Raw genomic sequence first — 22,647 nt, 5'->3', positions numbered from 1 at the left:
TAGAATGCTCTCCCCTGCACCTTCCCAGAGCGGGGACGCTGCCTTGCTCGGGGTCCTCCTTGCTGGTGGGTGCCACGGCAACCCCTGCCTTCTGCACGGCTTGTGGCCGCCCTTGACCGGGCCGTGTCGTCGCCAGAGTCCCCGCCTTGTGCAGGGACACCGCGATGGCCACACCGGTGCCGGTACCGGGGGCTGCGGTGCCGCTCCGCGCCCGCCGGGCGGCGGCACCGTGCGGGGCCGGCGCTTCGCTCCCTCCCCGCCGCGCCCGGGGCGGTGGGACTCGCCCGGGGCTTTCCCGGCGCTTTGGGCACCGGCCTAGGGTTCTTGGCCTGGGGAACAGCTGTAGCTCAGCCGCTGGGGCTGGGAGTCCGCGGCAATGCTCCGCTTTCCACCGCAGGATCAGTCCCAGCTCCACCACGCCGGAGGCTCCCGGCCTTGGCTCCCAGCCATGTCCCCCTGGCGGGGATGGGGACTCGGCGGGGATGGAGGTTTCCCGAGGGGGCGGTGACCCCTCCTGCTACAGGCCCCCCTGCTCCCACCTGGTTTCTTTTCTGCAGCTCTTTTCCGGAGCCGCTGCCGGCAGGACAAACCCCTCGGCCCGGCGCTGGCTCTGATGGAACTGGGGAGAGCTGGAATCCACCACAGCGGGAGCCACTTGTGCCCGAGAGCCCCGCGTGGGGTGTGGATGCCCCAGGAAGAAGCCGGGCTGCCTGCACCGAGGGCGATGCTGCTGCTGCCTGCCCTCTGCACGGCCCCGCTCCTGGCTCAGCCTGCCTGCTGTGGGGACTTGGTGGCTCCAGCTTGTTTGTGGCTCCAGCCCTCTTGGAGCTTCAAGTTATTTGTTTCTGTCTCCAGTCTGTCTCAGGTCCAGCTTGTGGATGGGTCTGGTTTGTTCTTGCTTCCAGCACATTTTAGGCTCCAGTTGGGTTTAATCTTCCTCAGCTTCATTTTGGCTCCAGCTTATTTGCAGCTCCAGTTTGTTTCCCTCTCCAGTTGGTCTGTGGCTCCAGTTCATTTCCACTCCGGGCTCATTGCAGCTTGTTCTTGTTCAAATTATCTTAGCTTTTTAACAGGGCCATAAATCAATCACTGTCATGACTTGAATAGGAATGGACATAATTGTACATCATCTAAATATGGACTAAGCTTCAGGGACCAATGCAACCAGACCCTCAGCCTCCAGAGGGGTTCCACACAAGTGCCTCCATCCTGGTTCCCACCTTGATGAATAACAGGAGCAAAGTTCCAAATAACAAGATAAAGTGGTTAAGCATTGGAAGCAATAACCATGGGAATGTGGAAGACAGGAAATTGATGGCCTAAGTTCATGAAGGGGGAAAACAAAGATAAAATCCTTCTTGTCTGGGATGTGTAATGATGAGCTAGAAGAAAACCTGTTTTGACCTGTTCTGTGGTGAGAACTTGCCCTAGTGATGAACTTTTGCTCCTTATAATTGTAAAAACACATCCCAGCTCAGGCCCCCCTGCCCACAAAAAGACCACCACTCACTGAGCATGCACTATGATTTCTTGGGACACAATGGCTTTAATTCAAAGCAGAGAAAGGATGAGCCAATAACAATTTAGCCAAGTAGTGACTTCAGTAAGATATGCTAATAGCTTAAGATTGTAACTGTATAAGTAGACCTGCTTTTTTGTGTCTCAGGGTGCTGGATTTGGGAATTTACCACTGATCACCCTTTCTGTGCAGAACTGTAAATTAAATTATGTGGCATGGCTAGAAAAAAATCTCCTTTCTTACAGTGGCTGAGTTTGGTTGAGGCTCTGATCCTGTGTGTTAACCTATAGAAGCCCTCACCCTTTTCACCGCACTGGTAATTCCCTCAGTAATTTTAATATAGGAAGATGATCAAGAAATGTTTGCACACTATTCTAGCAAGAAAGACAACTTTTTTCTTGGAAGTAAAGCCCTGGGGCCTCAAGCTGTGTTCAGTGGCTGCTGCTATATCAAATTATTTTTCCTTGTTGCCATTTCCATCCATTTGTACCTGCTATAAGATAACCACTGCCACAGGCTATAAGATCAGGGGCCTATAGGGCAAGTCAGTTCAGCTATAGGTAATTTCAAGGTAGTTCATGTTGTGGTGACTTCATTGGTTTTGCTCTTTCAACCATTATATGCCAGCCTTACTCAGAATCCAGTATCTAAAAGGGCTACAAGAGAGCTGGAGGCAAACTTTGGACAAGGGCACGTAGTGACGGGACAAAGGGGAGTGGCTTCAAACTGACGGAAGGCAGGTGTAGATTACATATTGGGAAGAAATTCTTCCCTGTGGGGATGGTGAGGCACTGGAACACGTTGCCCAGAGAAGCCATGGGTGCCCCATTCCTGGAATTGTTCCAAGCCAGATTGGATGGGGCTTGGAGCAGCCTGGTCTAGTGGAAAATGTCCATGATTATGGCAGGAAGGTTGGGACTAGATGATCTTTAAGGTCCCTTCCAACCCAAACCATTCTACATTTCTACAATTCTAAGATACAAACAGGTCTAGTTCTGTCTTCTGAGTGCCAAGCTTATGCAGTCATGTTTTCCTTATGAACGAACTAGCTTTCCTTTCATCTGAAACAGAAAACAGTAGGCTGAAGTGAAATTAAACAGAAAGAGAGGAGCGAATCATTCCCCTGTTTAGAACAGGATGAGGATTAAAAAAAAACCAAACAAGAACAAAACAAATAAACCAACAACCAAACCCCAAAGCACAGAAGGATATTTTGGTAGTAACCTTGCCGGTACAGCTGCTAACATAAATATTTTCTGACAAAAGTGCATTTTATGAACAATATGTAACAGTTAACCCATGAAGACTTGTGCACTGAGAGCAAGGTTTGCGAAGCAGTTACCTTTGGCTGCACTGATTTCAGGTGGGTTTGGCAATTCTGATTTGCTTCACTTCTGAAAAAAAATCAGAAATCACTTCCTGAAGTCTGGCGGGGAGGTGATGGCATTGGAGTGGCTGGAACTGGAGAAATCCAACGAAACCTGAGCAAAATACCTCTTCAGTGCTTCAAGACTTAGTTTGGCAAGTGAAAGGAAATTCAATTGCACTCTCACGGCTCAACCTCTTGACTAGGGAAAAGAATTCTCCATGGTGTTTATGAAGCCACTTCTCACTAAGCAGATGACCAGCTCCAAGGAGAAGTTCTTGATTCAAAATAATATAGTTCCACCATTTTCTGAACAATGTGCTCTTACCTGCTTTTTTATGGGAAAAACTACTTTATGACAATAGAAATCCTCTTATCTCCTCAGTCTGTACCCTGAAGCAGCTTGTCTTGTGTTCTCTTTTCATCTTTGAGTTTCTTGGGTTATTCTTACTTTACAGTTACTGCCACACTTACTGGAGAGATGTGTCCAGCAGGTTGAAGAAGCCACCTTGCAGAAAATCAGCCCAAGAGCCACTGTTCAGCTGTCCACTATTTCATTTTGCACCCTCCTGCTTGATTTCTTGGTGAAAATCATACCAAATGCCTATCTGTTTGTCTGTTGTTTTTGTGGAGAATCTTCCCCTCAGATGGCAGCATTCATGGTGAGGACTAGGACTAGTATGCCAGAAGGGAGTGTCAGTGAGCCTGTCAGTGACTGAGTATCACACACTGCACACATGAGCAGGAGCTCATACCAGTTCTTCTGAAAAGTGGTTGTGCTTTTATGTGTATTCATAGACTTATTTCCCCTGTTAATGGTAGATGATTTACAGGAGCACAGAGAAGAGGCTGCTTTCCAGCAGAAAACATAAATGCTATGTGACCTTGTTTTTTGAAGAGTCATTCGACCTTTGCGTTGTACTTCCTTTATGGTTTTCAAGTCAACTATCTTATATATAAGTGGCATAGCCCCAAAAGCCCTGTTTTGGCTTCCCACCTCCCTCTACTTAAGTTTTGCTGGTTTTGGCTACTCCCATTTCCCATTCCTCCACAAAACTAGCTCCCTTCTATCACTCCCATGAAAAAATACAAGTAGTAGAAAGTTTAACAAGACCTCTACCAGAGTTTTCCTACAAGTTACCTGCTTGGAATTCCCACTGCCATTACTGCAATCTTTGGCTTCCCTAAATTTGACCTGTAAATATACTACTTGCAGCTGGAACAGCATCTGCAAAACCACTTCTGTCCAAGTGACAGTAACATGGGTTTGATTCAAACTTTGAATGACTGCTATTACAAGGACTTCCATCTCCTAAAATCTTTAATGAAGTGATTGCTAAAAAAACACTTCAAACCTCTTGAGATGCATGTCATTTCCCAGTGTTAAGATAGCTGATGCTTTAAAGGGTACCTTTGGGATACAGCATTATAAATTTCTGCTTACAACCAATTTGTTACAAGGAGATCCAACTCTGCAAAACTGCATCAGTACTGTGAAACTTGTTTTCTGAGCACCCTTCCATCTTGCCAACACACTGTGTCCCCAGGCATGGAAAAAGGGACTACCAGTTTGTCACCACTGCATATGTCAGAGCACATCAAGTCCTACTAAGTAAATGCCACAGCAAAGCCATTCCCACTCCTGAGAAGCCAGAGCAGCAGGGACATGCTGCTGCATGCATTCTGCTGATGGCTTCTCATGCGTCGTGTCCCAGGAAGCCTAATTTAACTGAGGAAAAGACTTGCAATCCTTATAAACCCTCTCTGTCTCCCAAGTGCTTTGTGAGAAACAGGTAACCTGGTCAGGCAGAAGGAGTCAGGTTGGATATAGAAGATGCAAGACGGAACCTTCAAAGACAGAAGCACACCCCAGAGTGAGGAAGAGCACCTACAGCACCAAGAGGCAGCACTGGGAGAGATGGAGAAAGAAATACCATTTAACCACCACAGCTTTGCTCACTGCAAATTTTAACTCTGCAACATAAGCCACTCTGGGTCATGTTCAATGCCTCCTGTGCAGCCAAGGGATGAGGAAGAGGGCTGACATGATGATGAGGTGGATTCAAGCTGCCCACTGCTATACAAAGAGCAGGGTGCAGGACTCAAGCTCACGAACTACACCTGAAGGGAATAAAAGTATCTCATCTCCCCGCATGTAACAAGTCTCTTTTGTTAAAAGCCCCTTCAGTTTTAGACATTGTGATTAATTTCTGTCAGCCCATGGAAGGCATCTCTGCCATACCATCAAGCTCAGATGGCCAGAGCTATCCTACTTCTGTTACTGTTTCAGATCCACAAAGGATGCATAAATAAGGGTTGAGGAAATGCTCAACAACACCCTCCCCACAAAAAGCTCTTCCCTCTGTACGGCTGCCACCCCCATAGCTCAAGGACAGCCCAAGCCTCTTCCATGCTGAGCTGGAACAATTCTGCTATTGTGGGGTACTCAGAAAGCATTGCCCAGATCAGACCACCTCCCCAAAAAGCCTTTGTTTTATTTAAATCAAGAAAGCCATTTGTTTAAACCAAATCAATACAAATTTGGAACATTAGCTTCATACTTCCTTCTGGAATTAAGTTAACATTTTTAATAGGGAAAATATTAAGTAATCAGAGAAACAAAATAGAAGTAGAAGGCTCATTCCCAATTCCTGATCACTGCACCTTCCCAGGGACTCTTGCTCCTGCTCCTGGCCTCTGCTGCAGACAAGGCTATGCTGGGACTGTAGTCTGCTCTGTCAATGCCTTGAGCTCTTCGGGGAACTCCTTGTCTCCCTGCCTACAGCTCCTCCAGCTGCTCCAAGCTCCTTTCATGCTCTCCCTGCTGAAAGTGCATGGGCACTACAGTGCACTGGGGCTCCGACCAGCTCTGTCTTCAGCAGTTTTAATGCAAGCCATGTTCAGAAGCAGGGGGATGCTTGGGACAGCCTACCTGATCCCAGCATGGATGTGAGACAGAGGAAGGTGGACCAACACAGCATATATTGTTCTGAGAGTCTGACTTTATGAAGGTTGCTGTTGTGCTGCCCCATTTTATCTAATTAAATGTGCTCTGTGTGCGCTCCCTGAAAAGCTTCATTATTGCGCTTGCTGGCTCCCCTGCTGCCTCTGTTATTTTATATGGTAGGAACCAAGCAGTCATACTCTGAAGCTGAAGGTGCTCCCAACACTTTTCTTCCAACATTTGGGTCCCTAGGGATTCAGTCTATCTCCTGTAAGATGGCTAATTGATTTGACCTCATTAACTTAATTTAATATACAGTCCCACTTCACCCTGGCACAGGTTCTTCTGCCATGTCTGTGCCCTTTGTACCTCCACATTACTGCCTCACCAGCTCTTCCTCCCACCTACTGTGCTCTGTCCTAGCATGCTTGTTCCTTAGACTCCCAAGATTTGGCTTAATCTCCTTGTAGCCTGATGACTACAACATTTCTCAAGAATTTGTCCAGGAATCCCCTGCCATTCCTGGCCAACCAGCCCCCGTGCTCTGGCCTTGCGCTTCACACATGACTGTCAGCCTCCCTGTGCCACCAAAAGCACCGCCAACCAATCTCCTGGTCTCCTCGAGTTTATCCAGATAAGATAAGGAAAAGAACTGGTTTCAAGGTCTTTAGTCCATATTTCTATTTTCTCATTTGCTAAGTTCCTAAGTGACAGGAGAGCTCCCATTTTTTGTAAATGTAAATCCATGAGCACACAGCACAGCTGGGTGGGTGTCTACCTCACCAGTGTGCACTATACACAAGCCAACATCCTGGGCAGGAACAGGAGTGCTCCTTCTCCCCATCCACTTCATCCTGTCAGGCAGGGATGTCCCATGCCAAGCTCACCACATGGGCAAGGTGCATCAGCAAGATGTGTCAGACCGGGAGCTGTCTCAGACACTGACCATCCATGCTGTCTTTCTTCAAACCAGCTGCACTACCTGTGCTCCCTTGACTTGCTGGGAGGCTGCCTTTGATGGATGGGAGCACCCCAAAATTCCCACTCCCACCTCAAAAGCAGAGCCAAAATCCTCCCCATCTTTCTTTGGCAAAACAAGGCAGGCTGGGCTTTTGATCATCAAAGTTTTCCTGTTTGGAAGGAGGAGGAGCCATCTAGTCATGGGTTCATTGATTCCTTGCCCAGCAGGAATGTTTACTTGGGCACAACTCAGCCGCACCTCTGATGACTAACAGGCAGTGCTCTCTCTCTTTGATATACTATCAGCTGGGTTTATCAGAGTATCAACACAACCTCCCCACTCCTGGACTCTCCCCTTCTAGTCGGCTCTCCTTGCAGAGCAGGCAAGAGCTGCGTGGGAGCTGAGCTTACCTCCTATTTCAAGGAATCTTAACAGCAGGTTTTAAGATACTTATTTACTTTTCTGGTCTGCGCAGGAAGTTTGAGCTAAAAAAAAAAGATAGAAGCATAATTACTCTGGCGCGCCTGCATTCCTACTCCAGGCTCAGACCGGCAGGGACTCTTTCTTGTTGGAGCCAGGAAGAGGATCTTATCCCTGGAGATCACTGCCACAAACGTGTAACTGAAACCTGCAGCCATGCTGAAACAGATATTATCAGACATGTACATTGATCCTGACCTGCTGGCAGAACTCAGCGAGGAGCAGAAGCAGATCCTCTTCTTCAAGATGAGGCAGGAACAGATCAGACGGTGGGAGGAAAGAGAAGCTGCTGTGGACAAGGCTCCAGCAAAGAAGCCACTGCCAAGAAAAGGTAAGTCTTTGCCTCCTGGCTGCTTCACCCTCTGACACATATCTGGCCTAGTCAACTGCTCCCTGGAAACAGGAGGTAATGTATCCTTAGAGTAGTTCTTCTCCCATGGACATATAACAGGCTTATCTCCAAACCGTAACTAAACCCACCTGCCATGGGGTAGTTTTGACCAGAGGCACTATGGTTTTACTCCCTGACCCAGACACTCTGTGCTTGACCAAATTGCTCAGCTACCCTAACTGGGAAGACAGGGCTTATTTGCCCTCAGGAGGTGCATCTCATTAAGTTTCCCACTAAATGGGGCCTCTGTCTTTAACATAACCAGGGATTTGAATATCTGTCCTGAGGCACCAGATCTGCTGTTCCCACTGAGACTTTAGATCTGAAGTCTGCTTGCCAGGATTTCACAGCATGCTGACTGCTAGGAAGATAGCACTCTTCTCCCAGCTCTCCCCCACAGTGCTCTCTTTGCAGGTGGTTCACCCTCACACAGTTTGGGGAGGGGAGTAGCCAGGAATTAAAGCAAGAATACAAATGGTAGTGAGCCTTCTCCTTTGCCCCCAGACTCAGACTTCCTTACTGACCCGGCTTCAGTAGCATGAAAAAAAATGCAAAGTGTGGGCTGCCTCCCAGCTGAGCTTTCCCCACGTACAGTTGCTTTTGCAGAGGCTCTGTCATCAACAGCAGCCAGTAGGGCACAGCAGGTGGGACACAGACCCTGCTATCCAGCAAACAGCATTTGCCAAAGAGCTGCTTCTTTTCCAGCCAATGGGAAGTCGGTGACATGGAAACTCGGTGCTGACAATGATGTCTGGGTCTGGGTGATGGGCGAGCATCCTTCAGATAAACCATATGCAGCCATCTGTGAAGAGATCCAGGCACAAAGAACAAAGTGCTTGGCGAGAGAGCAAGGCAAGGAGGGCAGGTAAGCACACTTCGGCTGGAGGTCTGAGTGGGCTGACACGGAGGAGAAGGCTTTTCTAGGGACCCAGAGGCTGGGGTCTTCTCTGTAGGGGCTGTGGTTATCACTGTCGTGTTGGACTTGCAGGCAAAAGGCACAGGCAAAGGTTGGCTTTCTGTGAGGACATACAATGCTGGCAGAGACCAGCTCCAGCCTGAGACTTGCTCCGGCTCATTGAGCCTCTCATGATGTGGCTCCTGCATGGGACACTCTGCAGACCACAGGAAATGCCAACACTGTTATTGTGACAGGTGGTGAGCTTGGATTGCACTGATTCACCGAGAGGTGCCGGTGTGCAGCCTGACAACAGATGCTCACCACAAGTCATTAAATCAATTACTGCACCTACCTGATTTGGAAATATAAATGCCCATATGCACATGGCTTCAATGCAGCACTGCTCTGCTCACGTGCAGCTTCCTTGAAAGATGCTCAGGGAGCAGAAAGTGACTCCCTCGGGTTCCTAAGTCCTCTCTCTTGCATTTCAGAGAAACTGACTCTTCTATAACATGGTCTCTACACCCACAACCAGGACTACCGGGTGAGATAGATCTTCAAGAGAATAAAAAAAGCGCTGTGCAGACAAAGGAGGAACGTGGGAGAAAAATGACTGATACAACAACTGGGAAAAGCCAGGAGCTCACAAAGGTAGTTTTCCCCTTTTCCCATAGCTATCAGAAACGCATGTTTTGAGAACTAGGAAGTGCAGCAAATCCTGGTTGCTGTAAATAGAAATCTGAAGAAAAAAAGCCCTCTATCTGTTAAGGCTTTTCTTCTGTAGTCAGAGAAGAAGCCATGCTGTTACATCCTTCCTTGGGACTCAGGAAGTCCACGTGCTATTCTCAGGTAGGATAGATCTGCTCTGTAGCAACAGATAAGCTACTCTGAATTCCTTTGCTTCCATTCTCTGTGGGTAAAATGAGGGGTGCAGTACTTTCCCTCCTGCACTGTGGCTGGTTTGGATGGCTTCTGGGGCAAGACCAGGCAGGCTATCCCAGGACATGTAAGGTCACAGCCATTAGACAAATTATCCACTTTTATAAAAGAACAAATGAAGATAATTTTACCAGCATCATCTGACATGCATATTTAGGTGGTTCTTTGGTTTTTCGGTCTTCTAAAACAGTTAGAAAACAGCTTATGACCCTGACAGCACAGGACAATTTGAAATGCAGTAACTACAGTGTCTGCTTTCCTGTGGTGTTTTATTACAAAAATATTTTTCTCCAGCAATAAATACATTTCTAATTTTTAACTGGCTATAAAAAGCCATTTGTAGAGAACTGAGAAAAAGATGAGTTAAATTAACTACCCATGCAGTTGAACAGAAGGAACAGAACACCCTGCCAATTTAATGGGAGAAGTCCAATCTCATTCAGCAGTTTTCATTCAGCCTTGAATGAACTTGTATGAGTGTATATTCTTTTATCGTACAGCCACACCATATTTCGGCATAAAAAGCATGATAACAGAAGGTTGGGTTTTGGCAACATGTTCTCCTGCTGCTACCAAAATAGTGAAGGGAATTTGGAGTGGCTGTCTCCTTTATCAAAAGCCTCTGAGTCACATGAGGTTTTTCTCTGCACTGTTTGCTGAAGTTGAGCAACTATGTGGGAGATTTTTTTTTCATGGGAAGTTATTAGTCACAGCTGAAAAAAAAAAAAAAAAAGAAAAGAAAGAAAAAACAAACCCCAAGCTACTACCAAAAATTTAATTCCAAAAGATTTAGTTCTCATTTAATGTAAGGCATCCAGGCATTGTGCTTTGTCTGTTGCAGGGAACAGACAAAGATCTAAGAAAAAAAGCAGCTTCACACACATTTGAAGCTCCTAGTTTCCTGGAGGAGAGAGAAATTGTAAAGCCATGTTCATATTAAATATTAGCCAAGTAGGTGGCAGAAGCGTGTCCTTGGTAAGCAGTGTAGTACAGTTACCTCATTACCCACTGTGCTGTGGGAGCAGTCAGGGTCCAATGGAGAGGTGGGTGGGTGTTTGCTCAAAGACAAATCTAACTGTTCACCTTCAAAGGCAGGTTTCAGCTAGAAACTGCTGTCAGGGTAGCCAGACTGGTTTGCAGGGGAGAGCAAGAAGGAGATATGCAGCTAGTTGGGTCAGTCTGTTGAGCAGGAGTTTGCAACACCACAGCCACAGCCGCAAACAAGCACAGGCTTGTAAAGTTGTGGATGGCAAGTTCTGCAAGGGATTGATTTAGGGGGAGGGAGGAAAGAAGCTGCTCCCTGGAAGTACTTGGGGGCATTGCTTAGCAAATCTAGACATGCTTATGGCAATCCTGACACTCCTGAGTTCTCCTCATGTGGTATGTTAGCCCTAATATGATGGAAAACCCAATGTTTGTCAGAGAAGGCTGGCAAAATTTGTTAACAAATGTCATGACTGCTCCTGCATTATACATCTGTTGCTCCAAAAGAAGAGCAATTGTCCTAACATCACATTTATTTCTCACCGCTCTTTTGCTCTGCTTAGAGGGGAACCAGAGATGTTCACCAGATGCTGGCAGACTGCCATATGAGGAAACTTAGCTTCCAAAAGGTAAGTGGCAACCTACGATGCTGCTGAAACATTGAGTGGGGCCCAGGCTTTATCCTAGAGTCCCTGTCAGCCTCAAAGCCTCATCTGACCTAAGAATGTTCTCACCTCTTGGACCAGTGTTGCCATGCTCCTCATGTACCGTGTGACAATTAGGTGATGATACAAAGCAGGCCAGACTGGCAGACTGGGGAGTAGCACAGGGAGATGCTCCTGATGATTTCTGGTAGACTGTTTTTCCTCACTTCCTCTGTTGTCACTTGCAGTAAAGACAGAGGATCTGCATGTTGTTGAAGCTGGAGGGATTCACAATATCGAATGGAGTTCCCAGTATTTCAAGGCTAGCTAAAAAGCAAGATTAAAACTTGCCTGCAACAAAGCTGAACATACTGTTTCTTTCATAGCCAAAGGAAGCACAGAGGAGAAATTCCGAAGAGACCACAGACTCCCAGGAGGCAATACCACAGAGCCACCCCAGCACAGAGAGCCAGAGAACATTGCAGAAATCGGATGAGAATGAGCCTGAATGGCAGGAATTCTGTAAGATCTTTTTCCTATGAGACTTGAGAAATTCTAGAGCTCTGTGGGGTCATCTCAACCCTTCTGCTGTCACATTGGAACTGAATAATAGGCCGGTGGGTGGAGAGTATTGCCAAGAAAGGCAGAACTGCATTATCAGAAATATTTCTGAATCCACGTAGCCTTGAGACTAGAGCTGGGAAGGGAAATGGAAAACTTTTCCTACTGATACTATATTAAAACAAGCAACAAAGGAACTACATGAGTGTAGAGAGGATAATTAATCTTAAACTAGAATCTGGCCTTCGGCAGGACTTTGCAGTAACCATTGCTCTTGAGGACAAGGATAATGGGTGACAAGAACTAATTAAAAAGAGCTTCCCTGTCATCCAGGCATGATCCCATCTAAGCAGAGCCCTGCTGCACTATCTCATGTAATGAATCCCAATGATAGGAAGGAAAATGGCAAACAGTAAGAGACTTGTAGCAGTATCCATCACTGCTGCCAAATACTTCCTGAGGGAGAACCTGATGCATTTTTTTCCCAGTTCCTTCCCTGCTGCTCAGTAGATGGCAATGCTGTACCACCAGTTGTTTCCACTTCAGGCTAGGGGTTCTATTTTTCTGACTGTTTAAAAAAAAAAAAAGTTGACTAGAGAGCTGGTTACTCCAACAGACTCCAGGGTGAGGTGGACCTAAACAATCAAGGCAGTTTTACAGAAAAAAAAAGAAAGAAAAACACAGCCAAGTTCTCCACTTTCCATAATAATTTCAGCAAGACTCTCCCTCACCCTCCAAAATGGATCAGCTCTTTCAAATCCCTCAAAAGTTTGATTTGAGGTCATTTCAGCAGCTTTAATTCCATATGGCGTGCTCCCCACCTGCTTACATGACAGGCGCTACAGAAATCTATATCTGAACGAGGAGTCAGCATCTGAAACCAAACCAAGAAGTCTCTAAGTACACAGGGACTTGGTATCCATAAAAACCCCAGATTTTTAGTGTCTTGAAGGAATAAACACTGTACCCTGTTAAGTGGCAGATGCCACGTAACACGTGGGAGACACGTGGCAAATGGTCTCACAATTGAGTGAACCTTTCAGCTTGTGAAATGGGTTATTCTCCCACTTCATCAAGCAGGAAGATGGCCAAAGGGCAGCAAGCTTTAAACTTGCCTGCTTGTTCACTCATGTGAACTCCTTTTTTGTTCCAGTGCGGAAATCCAAGGCAGCAGATGAGAAGAGACGCTCCCTTGCACGGCAAGCCAGGGATGACTACAGGAGGCTTTCACTTCAGGGCATCCACAGAGGGAAGCAGGCAGATATTTCCAAGGGTGCCATAGCAGGAGATCGGCGACCACTCCAGTATCCACCTCTCCCCCCCAAGCCTAAAATTCTACCTCCTGTGACAGCAAATGGGAGAGCGATTAGGTAAGGAAGCCCCTATGCCCCGTGGAGGGGAGAAGGGATGAGATTCTTCTGCTCTAGCATGGGATGGTTGAGATGGGAATGGTTAGTTGAGAGGAAGAGAATGGTCTCTTCCTCCTTGTGTGGAAGAGACACCCCATGGGGAAAAATACAGAGCCTAGGCTGTATTCCAGCCTAGGGTGTGATGAGGCCTTCAGGTGTTTACTCCTGGAGGGTAACAGATTTATTTAGTATAGCATCCTAAACCTGGAGCGCAAGTGCATACAGCCTCTGTGATGCCAGATGTTCACTAAAAACCATATTCTACACAGCTGCAGTAGTGTAAGCTGCCTGTTTATGGATGTTCTTAAAATCCTAACCAAAAGGTAAGTTCAGTGCAAGGACTCAAAACCTATTTGAACTTGATGCACAAACCACGGTCTTTTCCAACAGGAAAGAGGGAATCCAGAGGACAATCTCCAATTCCACTGAAGAAAGCATCATCAAGTGGTTCAAAGAGGAGCAGTTCCCTCTCCGAGCTGGCTATCTGAAAACCGCGGACACAATAGCACCTTGGTTCCATGGTGAGTCTTGAGCATTCCCACTCCAACCCAACTGTTTAAGGAGTTGTTTCTGCTGATATATGGCTGCTAACATAGGCTGGGCCCAGGAGTGAAGCTGCTGCTGTACTGGAATCAGTGTACAACAAACTGCAATGCTGTTCTCTCTCATAACACAGAATCTGTCCCTTCAAGCCCCGTGCGTTTGTCCTTCATAGCTGGCCAAGTCTGGAGCAGTTAAGGTAGAGCAGTTAGCCCGTGGCCATGGTCTGTTACTAGCAATGGCAGTACGGTTCTTCCTGGGCTATTGGGCAACAAAACAAGGGATGGGAGTGCCACGGACTGGGTTTAGAGCAGTAAAGCAGATTTCTTGTGAGAACTGTTCTGTCCAGTCCTGCACAAATGCTCTTCTCCCTTCAGTTCTGTGTTTGAATTTTGAACAGGTATCCTAACCTCTAAGAAAGCGGAGGAGCTTCTAGATAAAACAGTACCAGGGAGTTTTCTGATCCGGGTCAGTGAGAAAATCAAAGGCTATGTACTCTCCTATCGGTCTGTGGAAGGATGTAAACACTTCCTCATTGATGCCTCCGGTGATTCCTACAGCTTCCTTGGAGTGGACCAGCTGCAACATTCAACGCTGGCTGACCTTGTAGACTACCACAAGGTAAAACATCTATCAATGCATTCATTAACTGTTTAATTGCCTCAGGGCACTTCAAAATAAGAAAGAATAGATGCAGTTATTTTGAAGTAGGTAACTAGACCCATTTTAACTGCTGTTGGGTATCCTGTGTGCTGCTCCAGAAGGGTATGTCAGCCTGATTGGTACATCTCAGGTGGCCTAACACATCTCAAACATCTTAGATCTGACTCATTCACTCTCAAGCACACAGAACACCTTGCACAGGGCTCAAGTTACTTACATGCTACTTAGAAATGTTGCTAAGGTGAGAGCATACTCATATAGACTCCTTTCTTTCGTATTTTCTGTGGTTGTGGTGTTCTGGCAAGTTGGGTAAACAGAAAATCCTGCTTGCCTCCAGCTTCAGCATGAAAGAGAACACGGTATCTTTATAATCTAAAAGCAGGCAAGGTGTGATATTGAGCAAAGATAAAAAATAGAAGGGAAGGAAGAAGGTTGGCAGATTCTTGCAGCAATAACAGTAGTGTCTACCAGCACTGACTGCAGTTACATGGGCTCCAAGGAGAGCCAGATGGATTGTTCATTCCTTCACTGTAAGATCTGACCAGGGACAAGACAATACTTTTGCTTTGTAGGTTCATTTAAAATCCCTGTTTCTTTTAAATAAGTGCCTAGCCTAATACAGACATGCCTAAACAAAATTTGACATGAGGGCAATATCTATGTTCATTTGCTCTATGGAACTCTACCTGGGCTACCAGAACTTGCTTCTTGCATGGTTTTCACAGTTCAGGTTGAAATCACTGAAAGCAGGAGCTACACAGCTATTGACTCCAGAGCCAGGGGATTTAAAGCCTGGCTGTGCATAGCTACATCAAAGATAGAGCCATGCCCATAGCCTGCAATGAATCCTACAGAGCCCCAGCACTACAGCAGATGTGGGCAGGCTAAACCCACTCTGCCAAAGTGATCCAGTGGGTTCTGCTTATCACCCACTGGGTGACCATGAAAGAAGGCAAGTCCCCACCATGCATCTGCTGCTAGGATGGAGGACAAGACTGGAAGCAGACACTGTACTGTCAGGGAATTCCCTGGTTAGAACAGGATTTGCCTGAGCGGAGGGTATGTGCTCACTCTAGGATCCACCCTTGTCCCTCCCACATAGCCAGAAGCACATGGTCCTGCTTACCTGCATGCTGCACAGTCCTTGCTCCAGCACTTTCTAGGCAGGGCACCACTTCATGTTATAGAAGCTGTAGTTTCCTACAAGATGAGCACAGCTCTTTCTGAGCACTGCCAGAGTTGTGTCATTGAGTTATGGCACTGAGCACAAATACTGTGTTATGAAGACAGAGGACACCCACTTGGGTCCTACCCCAGGTTCCCCAGAGCACTGAGCTGGATCACACAGTGGCATGAATGAGGCCACACTGTAACAGAGGTGGGGAGATTGCTGTCCATCCTGTGAGATTGTGACAGGTAGGGTCTGTTTGAAAACAGGTGTTTGATCGTATCCTATATCAACAGGATGAACCCATCACTTCCTTGGGGAAGGAACTGCTGCTTTACCCATGTGGCCAAGAGGACCGAGAGCCAGACTACATCTCTCTCTTTGAGTGAACCTCCCAGTCTCACTGTGCAGTCCCATGCTTGTATTCACAAAGACTGAACTTGGAACTAGAGCTGCTGATACTTACCTGAAACCCTAAGTGCCTCTATTTTATATCCTTCAAAATGAAGCAGTAGGAGGATAAGTACTGTTGTGGGTTTATCATATCAACTGAGTTGAAGGATGCATCAGCCCAGCAAGCTGCAAAGCACCTGGATGTATCCCAGACAATGGAATGAATGAGTTGATGAAGTAATCAGTTGAACAGGGAGATACTGCCACAGATTTTCAGTGAGTTTTTGCATATTTTTTCAGGGACTTCTGTATTCAAGCTGCCTTTTGTTCTTGAATGCAAGGTTGTGTGCCATCTGGGAAATAGATTGGTACCTACAGCTGAATGAAATCATATCTTCCTGAAGGCACATAACAACTTGGAGAGGTGAATCGATCTTGATATGTAATTTACATAATGTGAAGCTTAATTCTGTAAAATGCCGTGTCCTTGAAATGAAGGACATTCAAACCGAACATCCAAGCAAACCCTGAGTGCCTTTCGGTGAAAGGTGCTCTCTGTGATGATGGATTTTCATGAAGAGTACATTTTTTAAACTCCTCTAGCCTCTGAATATAGATCCCCACTCTTTTAACCTGTATTTAAATCCTACACAGGCATTTCTGCATTGAGAGGAATTAACCTTTTGAAAGGGAAAGAAGGGACAGAGGCATTTGTATAAAAGACTACCGCAGGTACAGAGAATAAAAAATGTAAAAAGCAGCACCCATATCAGTATTAATACAGTTTACAGAAGAGTGTTTGCCAGTAAAGAATGATGTTTTCCAAAATGGAGTTATTTATTGCAAGTCGTGTCCGGATTACTCAGATGCATCTGGTGTAAACTTCATTATAGAAGTTGTTCTTTCAATGTAATATTCTCTCTCCTTATCTGTTACACTGCTTTTTAAATACATCATTCAGAATACCGAGGGAGAGCCTGGACAGAATCACATAACAAATTAGTCCTCAGATTCCCTCATGTTGTTGCACGACAAAGTCTACAGCTGAAGGTTGTGGTTTTAATCTGTTAACATAAAGTTTTAGAGACACTATCCTCAAGAAGTGAACAATAGTCAATCTTGTTTCAATTGTTTACCTGTTTTTACCTGTTTCCTTTTTTCTGTTAGATCAGGGCTATTCTGCTTAACTTGAAGGAGCAGTCAAAACCTTAATCTTAGACTGATCTGTGTTTTGAGGGATATAGAATAAAAGAAATTATAATCATCTGGTCTTAAAATTTACAACTATGCTGACAGGCAATTTTCATTCAAGGAAAGGGGAAAACTGCACTCCAGTTACAGCAGGTGTACTTTACTAGAAATAAAGCCTTAGTGTAAACTGAGATTCTGAATCTAATGACACTCTGGCACTTCAATTGACTTAATGAGCTTCTTGAGCATTATATCATATGTATCAAAGAAATAACTTAAACATAATCTGCTTCAATCATGAGAAGGGGTATCAGATTATTTGTATTCCCTCTTTATGAACTGTTTATTTTAAAAATATGGCCAAAACAAAATGTCCTTCAAAGATCCTAGAGAAAAGCATCTGTTCTGATGTGGAGAATGTGCCATAGTTGTTATCCTGCAGGAGACAAATCATGAAGTATTTGCATACCTATGGGCTGGTAAAGACAGAGGAGAAAGTCTAAATGCCTCTAAAAAGGCATTTTGAGAGGCAGGGTGTTAACTTGCAGAAATAAGGTCCAGCAGAACTTAATCAATTTTATCTCTAAGATCTATAGTAAAACTCCTCAGGGTTTGCCCTGCTGAACAGTGGACCAGTAGCTTCACACAACTTTATAATAAACTACTTATTTGCAAATGTTGTCTTGGTATAGCCTAGGGAAAACCACTATCCATGTTCACATCTATCCCACATTTGAGAGTCATGCCTCAGTTTTTCAAAGATTCCCAGCTTCACCTGTCTTCTGTGAGGAAAGAAACATAAAGTTTTGTACCTACACATTTAGATCACTGAACTGACTGCAAAGGCAGCTATCTTGCCAGAACAGATGCCCTCAAGACTGGCTATCTATTGCTCCAAAATCTAGTCACCCCAAAAGTCTGTGGAGTAAGGATGACTTGCTTCACATAACTTGTGAAACTCTGACAAGGTCTTGATGACACACTTGCTAAAGTACCCAAAATAATGAAGTGTTGAATTTAAAAGTGTCCAGTGCTTAGAATTGGAAACTAATATAGGTTTGAATGGACCTCTGGAGATCATCTGGTTTAGCCCTTCTCTACAAGTGTGGCCAATCTCAAAGTTACTTTAGGTTACTGAGCGATTAGGGAAACCTCAGAGAAGACAGTGAAAAAAACCCATCACAGAAATAGTTAAGGCTAGGCTTGAGGCAGGCTATGATTATAAAACTGTCCTAATATACAACACCCAGTTTCAAATTCAGGTTAACTGGGACTGTTGGAACAGCTGCCTTGGAGGAGCTGAGTTACTGTAACTTTCATATGCACTCAACAAGCCATGCCTGTCTCCTCCTACTGCATAATATTTGTAAAGTTACTTCATCAAAACAAAGCTCTTTAAAATAACTTATTATGTGTTCTGGAAACAAAACAGTTCGTTGAGTGATTGCTGAAGTTTCTATGATAAGTGATGTATTTTGGGGCTGAGTCTACAAAGTTTTCATTCTTTTTGTACTTTGGCAGTGTTTTGGACCCTTGATGATTTGCAAGGGAAGTGCAAGGCAGATCCTTTACATCCAACAAAAGACAAACACATATAAACATTTGTCAAGGGAAAAGGTACTTACAGTGGCATGGTCTCTGCAGATTCTGCATGCAGTGCTTCCAAAAGAGGTTCATAAGTGCTCTTCCTATTGCACAGTGGCACATCAAATAGTGGTTCATTCATTGTTCAGTGCTATCTTTCAGATTTCTTCCCCCAGCTTTTACAAGCCAAAAACCAAATTAGAATCTGTTTCAGACTGCCTTGTATTAATCTGAAGCTATAAAACAAAGAGACTGCTCAGAGAAACAGCATTTAGGTAAGCAAATGGGATTTCCAAGCCTATGCAGTTTTTTGTTTGCTGGTATATATTAAAATGATAAGTAGCAATCAGAATTAAAAGAAAATGCTTTATAAGAGCAGTAGCTCAGACTTTCAATGGTTTTAGGCAATTGAAAAATCTATTAAGAAGATGACTAATTTTTAGGATTAGTACCTATAATTATCATAAGAGAATTTGCAGGGTCCAGTAATCCATCACAAAAATTTATTTTGTTAATTACAAAAAGCTTTCTGTGCCCTGGGCAAGACTCTGTATTTGGTTTAGAAGGAATACTTTGGTATAAAGTCAGAAAATGTTCATCAATTTTGGTATCTGGCATTCAGAGTTTAAAGCCTCCTAAGTCAGTAATGCAAGTTGATATGGATTTCCTTTTCTTCAGCATGATAAAGCTTCTGCCTTCCAGTACCCAGGTTGTGTAGAAAAATCACTTCACTTATCTGAACCCAGATCCCATCCACAGGAAACACAGATTTGTAGAGCGTTTTCCAAGTGTTGGAAGGCTGTACTGTTTCTTAGTAAGGCTAGAAGTAGAAAACCTGAAGTTTGACAAAATAATTCCCAAGCAAAACCAACTTCATTTAAAAATAAATCTTGAGATACATACAGTATTCTAAAGCAGAAATACACCATCTGATTCACATGATACAGATGTGGCTCATTGCTTTTGGTTCACTATCCACAGAGGAGAACAATCATTCCTCTCGAGTACTTTGGAACCATCACACTTGATCAGTAGAGTTTTCTGTTTCTGAATTTTAGAAAGCACTTTCTGAGATACCTCTTTGTCTGGATGAACTGGGAATGCCTTGTTAGTGCACTGTGGCTGTCCCCCACCGTGTCCCAGCCCCTTTAGGGAAAAGGATTTTTGGTCACTCCAGCTTAACCATTGTTAACAATCAGAAGTCCTTCTCAGAGCAGGAGCTCTGTACTTATTCAAAAATAGCCCTTTTTAGATATATCAGGTGAGATGTAGAAAAGAACTCCTAATTATTGGCCCACAAAAAGGTCAATCCTTTAAATAACATCTTACAAACATTTCAAAGGAGGAGCACGTCCATTTGTTATTGTGAATACCATACCAGCATTTATGTAACGTTCATTGTCTCTGTCATGGTCCGACATGACCTTGAATCTCATCAAGTGTTCAAGTCTCCCCTAGAAGCAAGTGCTGAAAAGTCAGGCTAATGGAGTACTTAAAAGCCCCATTAGAATAAAAACAAAAGTAGGGAGGACAAACACTTTCCCCTCTTCTTCTTTTGCTGCCATCCTGCTGAAATTTCCATCCTCTTTCAGTCTGATTCCATCTTTTCTGGTTAGCAACTCTTTTAAAAAACACCCTATTCAGAGCCTCGTGGCCTCCCTTTCTGGTTTCATGTCTTCTTACTACTCAATTTCTGTCTGTGCAGATGTGTCTCAATCTCTTGCTTGAAAACAAGCATCCCAAGCTGGCCATGAGAAGCCTCATTCATGGCCTTGGACTGCATGCACATTTTGTACTGCTCTGGAGTCAGCTCATCCAGACACTGCTTTTCATGCCACAGATGGAAGAGACCCCTGACAGGCGTTCGGATCACGATGAGGTTGCTGTGAAGGTATTTGCGGTACAGATGTACATCTTCACCACCCCAGCCTTTAATGTCCAGGTCAAAGCCACCTGACACAAACAAAATCCAAAATAAAACTAGAAATATATACTAGGAAACTCAATGCTATTAATTACACTGCACCTGTTTTCTGGATCCAGCCAGCCCTTTAAAACGGACATACTTTCTGTGAACATCCAAGTGCCCAAATTTCTCAGCCTCAAATCTTTAACTATCAGACACAACTTTATTTGTACTAAGCAGTGCTTAGGTTCTGGTAACCTCTATGGCACCTAGGAATAGTGTGAATATCTAGCCACAGCACTGCTGCAAATTAGTGACATAGACACATTGGCCAAGGAAAGGGAGGTTGATTGTCATTTTCTGTTTTAGTAAAAATACAGGTATGTTGGAGTGTATTTCTCTTACCTATGTTGATAAAATCAGATCTGTACTGGCAAGTCATCCCAAAACCAAAGTCTCTCCAAAATCCAGTTTCTTTTTTAATAATCTGCATGGAAGGAAAAGAATGTTTGAATAGAAGCAGAAATGCTTTCACAGTAAGCAGCAGATAAGTTCCTGAATGTGGTCAGAAATAGGAGCAACTGCCCTTTTTTCTTCCCCATGTGAATCCATGGCTGATCCTAAACCTGTTTTTGTAGCTACTCAGTGCATATATCTGCCTCCAAAAAACAGCTGTGTCATTAGTTATCATGGATAAAGCTCCTGATCCAAAATGATCAGGTTTTGCTCCACTCCTGCTTTCGTAGACCAAGTAGAGTAATATCACACTGCTCTCTGGAGCTTACCTCTTTGCAGGCAAAACATCCTCCAAAATTGTTAGTTTCCTTCTGTGGCATTCAAATGTAAGAAACATATTGGTAAACCAGGGAAGCCAGACTCTGCTGTAAGAGCAGATGGTGGCACCTGGATTGTGGACCCCAAGACCTCTGGAAGAAAACTGTGGTTCTAATCTTGATTGCACAACTGGCAGCTTTCTGATTACCTTAATTTTGATAAAAATTAGGAAAGTACCAAGAATAATTTTCCATTACAGAACTGCTATATCCAGCTAAAACTGAAGTCCAGAAATGTTAGGATATACGTCCCGTGAAAGCCTTTGTGAAAATGAATGAACAGTCTATGTTACTGAGATGGACCATGAAAACATTATGTATTACAGGTAAAAAATCGGAGCACTGAGAAACTATAGCTGTAATTTTGAAAAGCAGAAATCCAAGTATAGATTCCTAGCATCATAAACCCAATATGGTGAGACATCCAAGAGCTTCAAGGGACTGGGCCAGGTATTTAAAGCCTCTGAGCAAGTCAGTAGTACTTCACACTCTTGAAGGTCTGGTTAGAAACCTACTCCTTAGCAGCTGCTTTGGAAAATCTTGACTTCCCTTGTGACAGAGTTACAGGAGATGAGGAGACAGAATTTCCATTTCTGGATTTACAAATCCCAGTGTTTCCTTTACCAAGAAATGCTCTTCCAAAGTAGTCTCTCCTGATTTCTTGTTCATATCTCCTCTTTTTGTTCATAACTCTTGTCACTTCAATAGATTTTTTTTTTTTTTTTACTGCTCACATTGCTATTGCTTTCATTTCTCATTTCTCCTTTCCTTGAAAAAAACAATTTACTGCAAAAGCCAATTAAAAGGAAACAAGATTGTATCTGTCAGGTCTGCACTGTAACAAGTCTCCATGAGGATGCCCTTAGAGCAAGCCACTCATATGCATTAGCATTATTATTTCTCATTAGCACAAGTGGCTGCTGCACAAATCAAATTCTATCACAGATTTCCAAAGGTTTGAGTTTTTTTCCTCAGCAGCCCAAGCACCAGGACAGAGAGGTAACACTGTCTTGTTTTAATGGCATAGATCTGGCCTCAAGCCTGGGAACCAATGTGGGCTAAAAATATAAAAATCTGCATAAAAATGAGATTGGCTGTACTTCTTTATAAATCAATAAGGTTTTCTGACATAAGCATCACATTTTATGATTCAAATATTAGCTATGAATACTTTCACAATCCTAACAACGTACTTTGTGGACTTTATGCTAGCTTGAGAGTTGAACTCTACTTTATTCCCTAAGCACAATGCTTACAAGCTTGAAGATCCCTG

At 44.3% G+C, this 22,647-nt stretch overlaps 2 protein-coding genes across 5 annotated transcripts in view; one reads left to right on the top strand and one right to left on the bottom strand.

Moving 5' to 3' along the window:
- The first annotated feature begins 6,543 nt into the window (after positions 1–6,543).
- SH2D4A (SH2 domain containing 4A) lies at positions 6,544–15,939 on the top strand. Its single transcript, XM_017805981.1, has 9 exons — positions 6,544–7,601; positions 8,367–8,526; positions 9,051–9,210; positions 11,046–11,111; positions 11,513–11,648; positions 12,841–13,057; positions 13,487–13,617; positions 14,037–14,257; positions 15,764–15,939. The coding sequence occupies exons 1-9, from the start codon at positions 7,427–7,429 to the stop codon at positions 15,854–15,856; spliced, it is 1,359 nt and encodes a 452-aa protein (XP_017661470.1). The 5' UTR covers positions 6,544–7,426; the 3' UTR covers positions 15,857–15,939.
- CSGALNACT1 (chondroitin sulfate N-acetylgalactosaminyltransferase 1) overlaps positions 14,548–22,647 on the bottom strand; it is a 45,559-nt gene continuing 37,459 nt past the window's right edge. For 3 of the 4 annotated variants that reach the window (XM_017805978.1, XM_017805979.1, XM_017805980.1), the window contains 2 exons: positions 20,947–21,028; positions 18,263–20,588 (listed from right to left, as the gene is read on the bottom strand). In XM_017805978.1, the coding sequence (XP_017661467.1) occupies positions 20,305–20,588; positions 20,947–21,028 (366 nt within the window). In that variant the 3' untranslated portion in view covers positions 18,263–20,304. Of the gene's footprint in view, positions 14,672–15,425; positions 15,500–18,262; positions 20,589–20,946; positions 21,029–22,647 lie in introns of those variants that run through there. The other variant, XR_001873303.1, reaches the window with a different exon arrangement.

Source organism: Lepidothrix coronata, unplaced genomic scaffold (assembly GCF_001604755.1).
Source record: "Lepidothrix coronata isolate B3197 unplaced genomic scaffold, Lepidothrix_coronata-1.0 Scaffold13, whole genome shotgun sequence".
Classification (NCBI taxonomy): Eukaryota; Metazoa; Chordata; class Aves; order Passeriformes; family Pipridae; genus Lepidothrix; species Lepidothrix coronata.
This window is presented reverse-complemented; position numbering and strand designations above follow the sequence as displayed.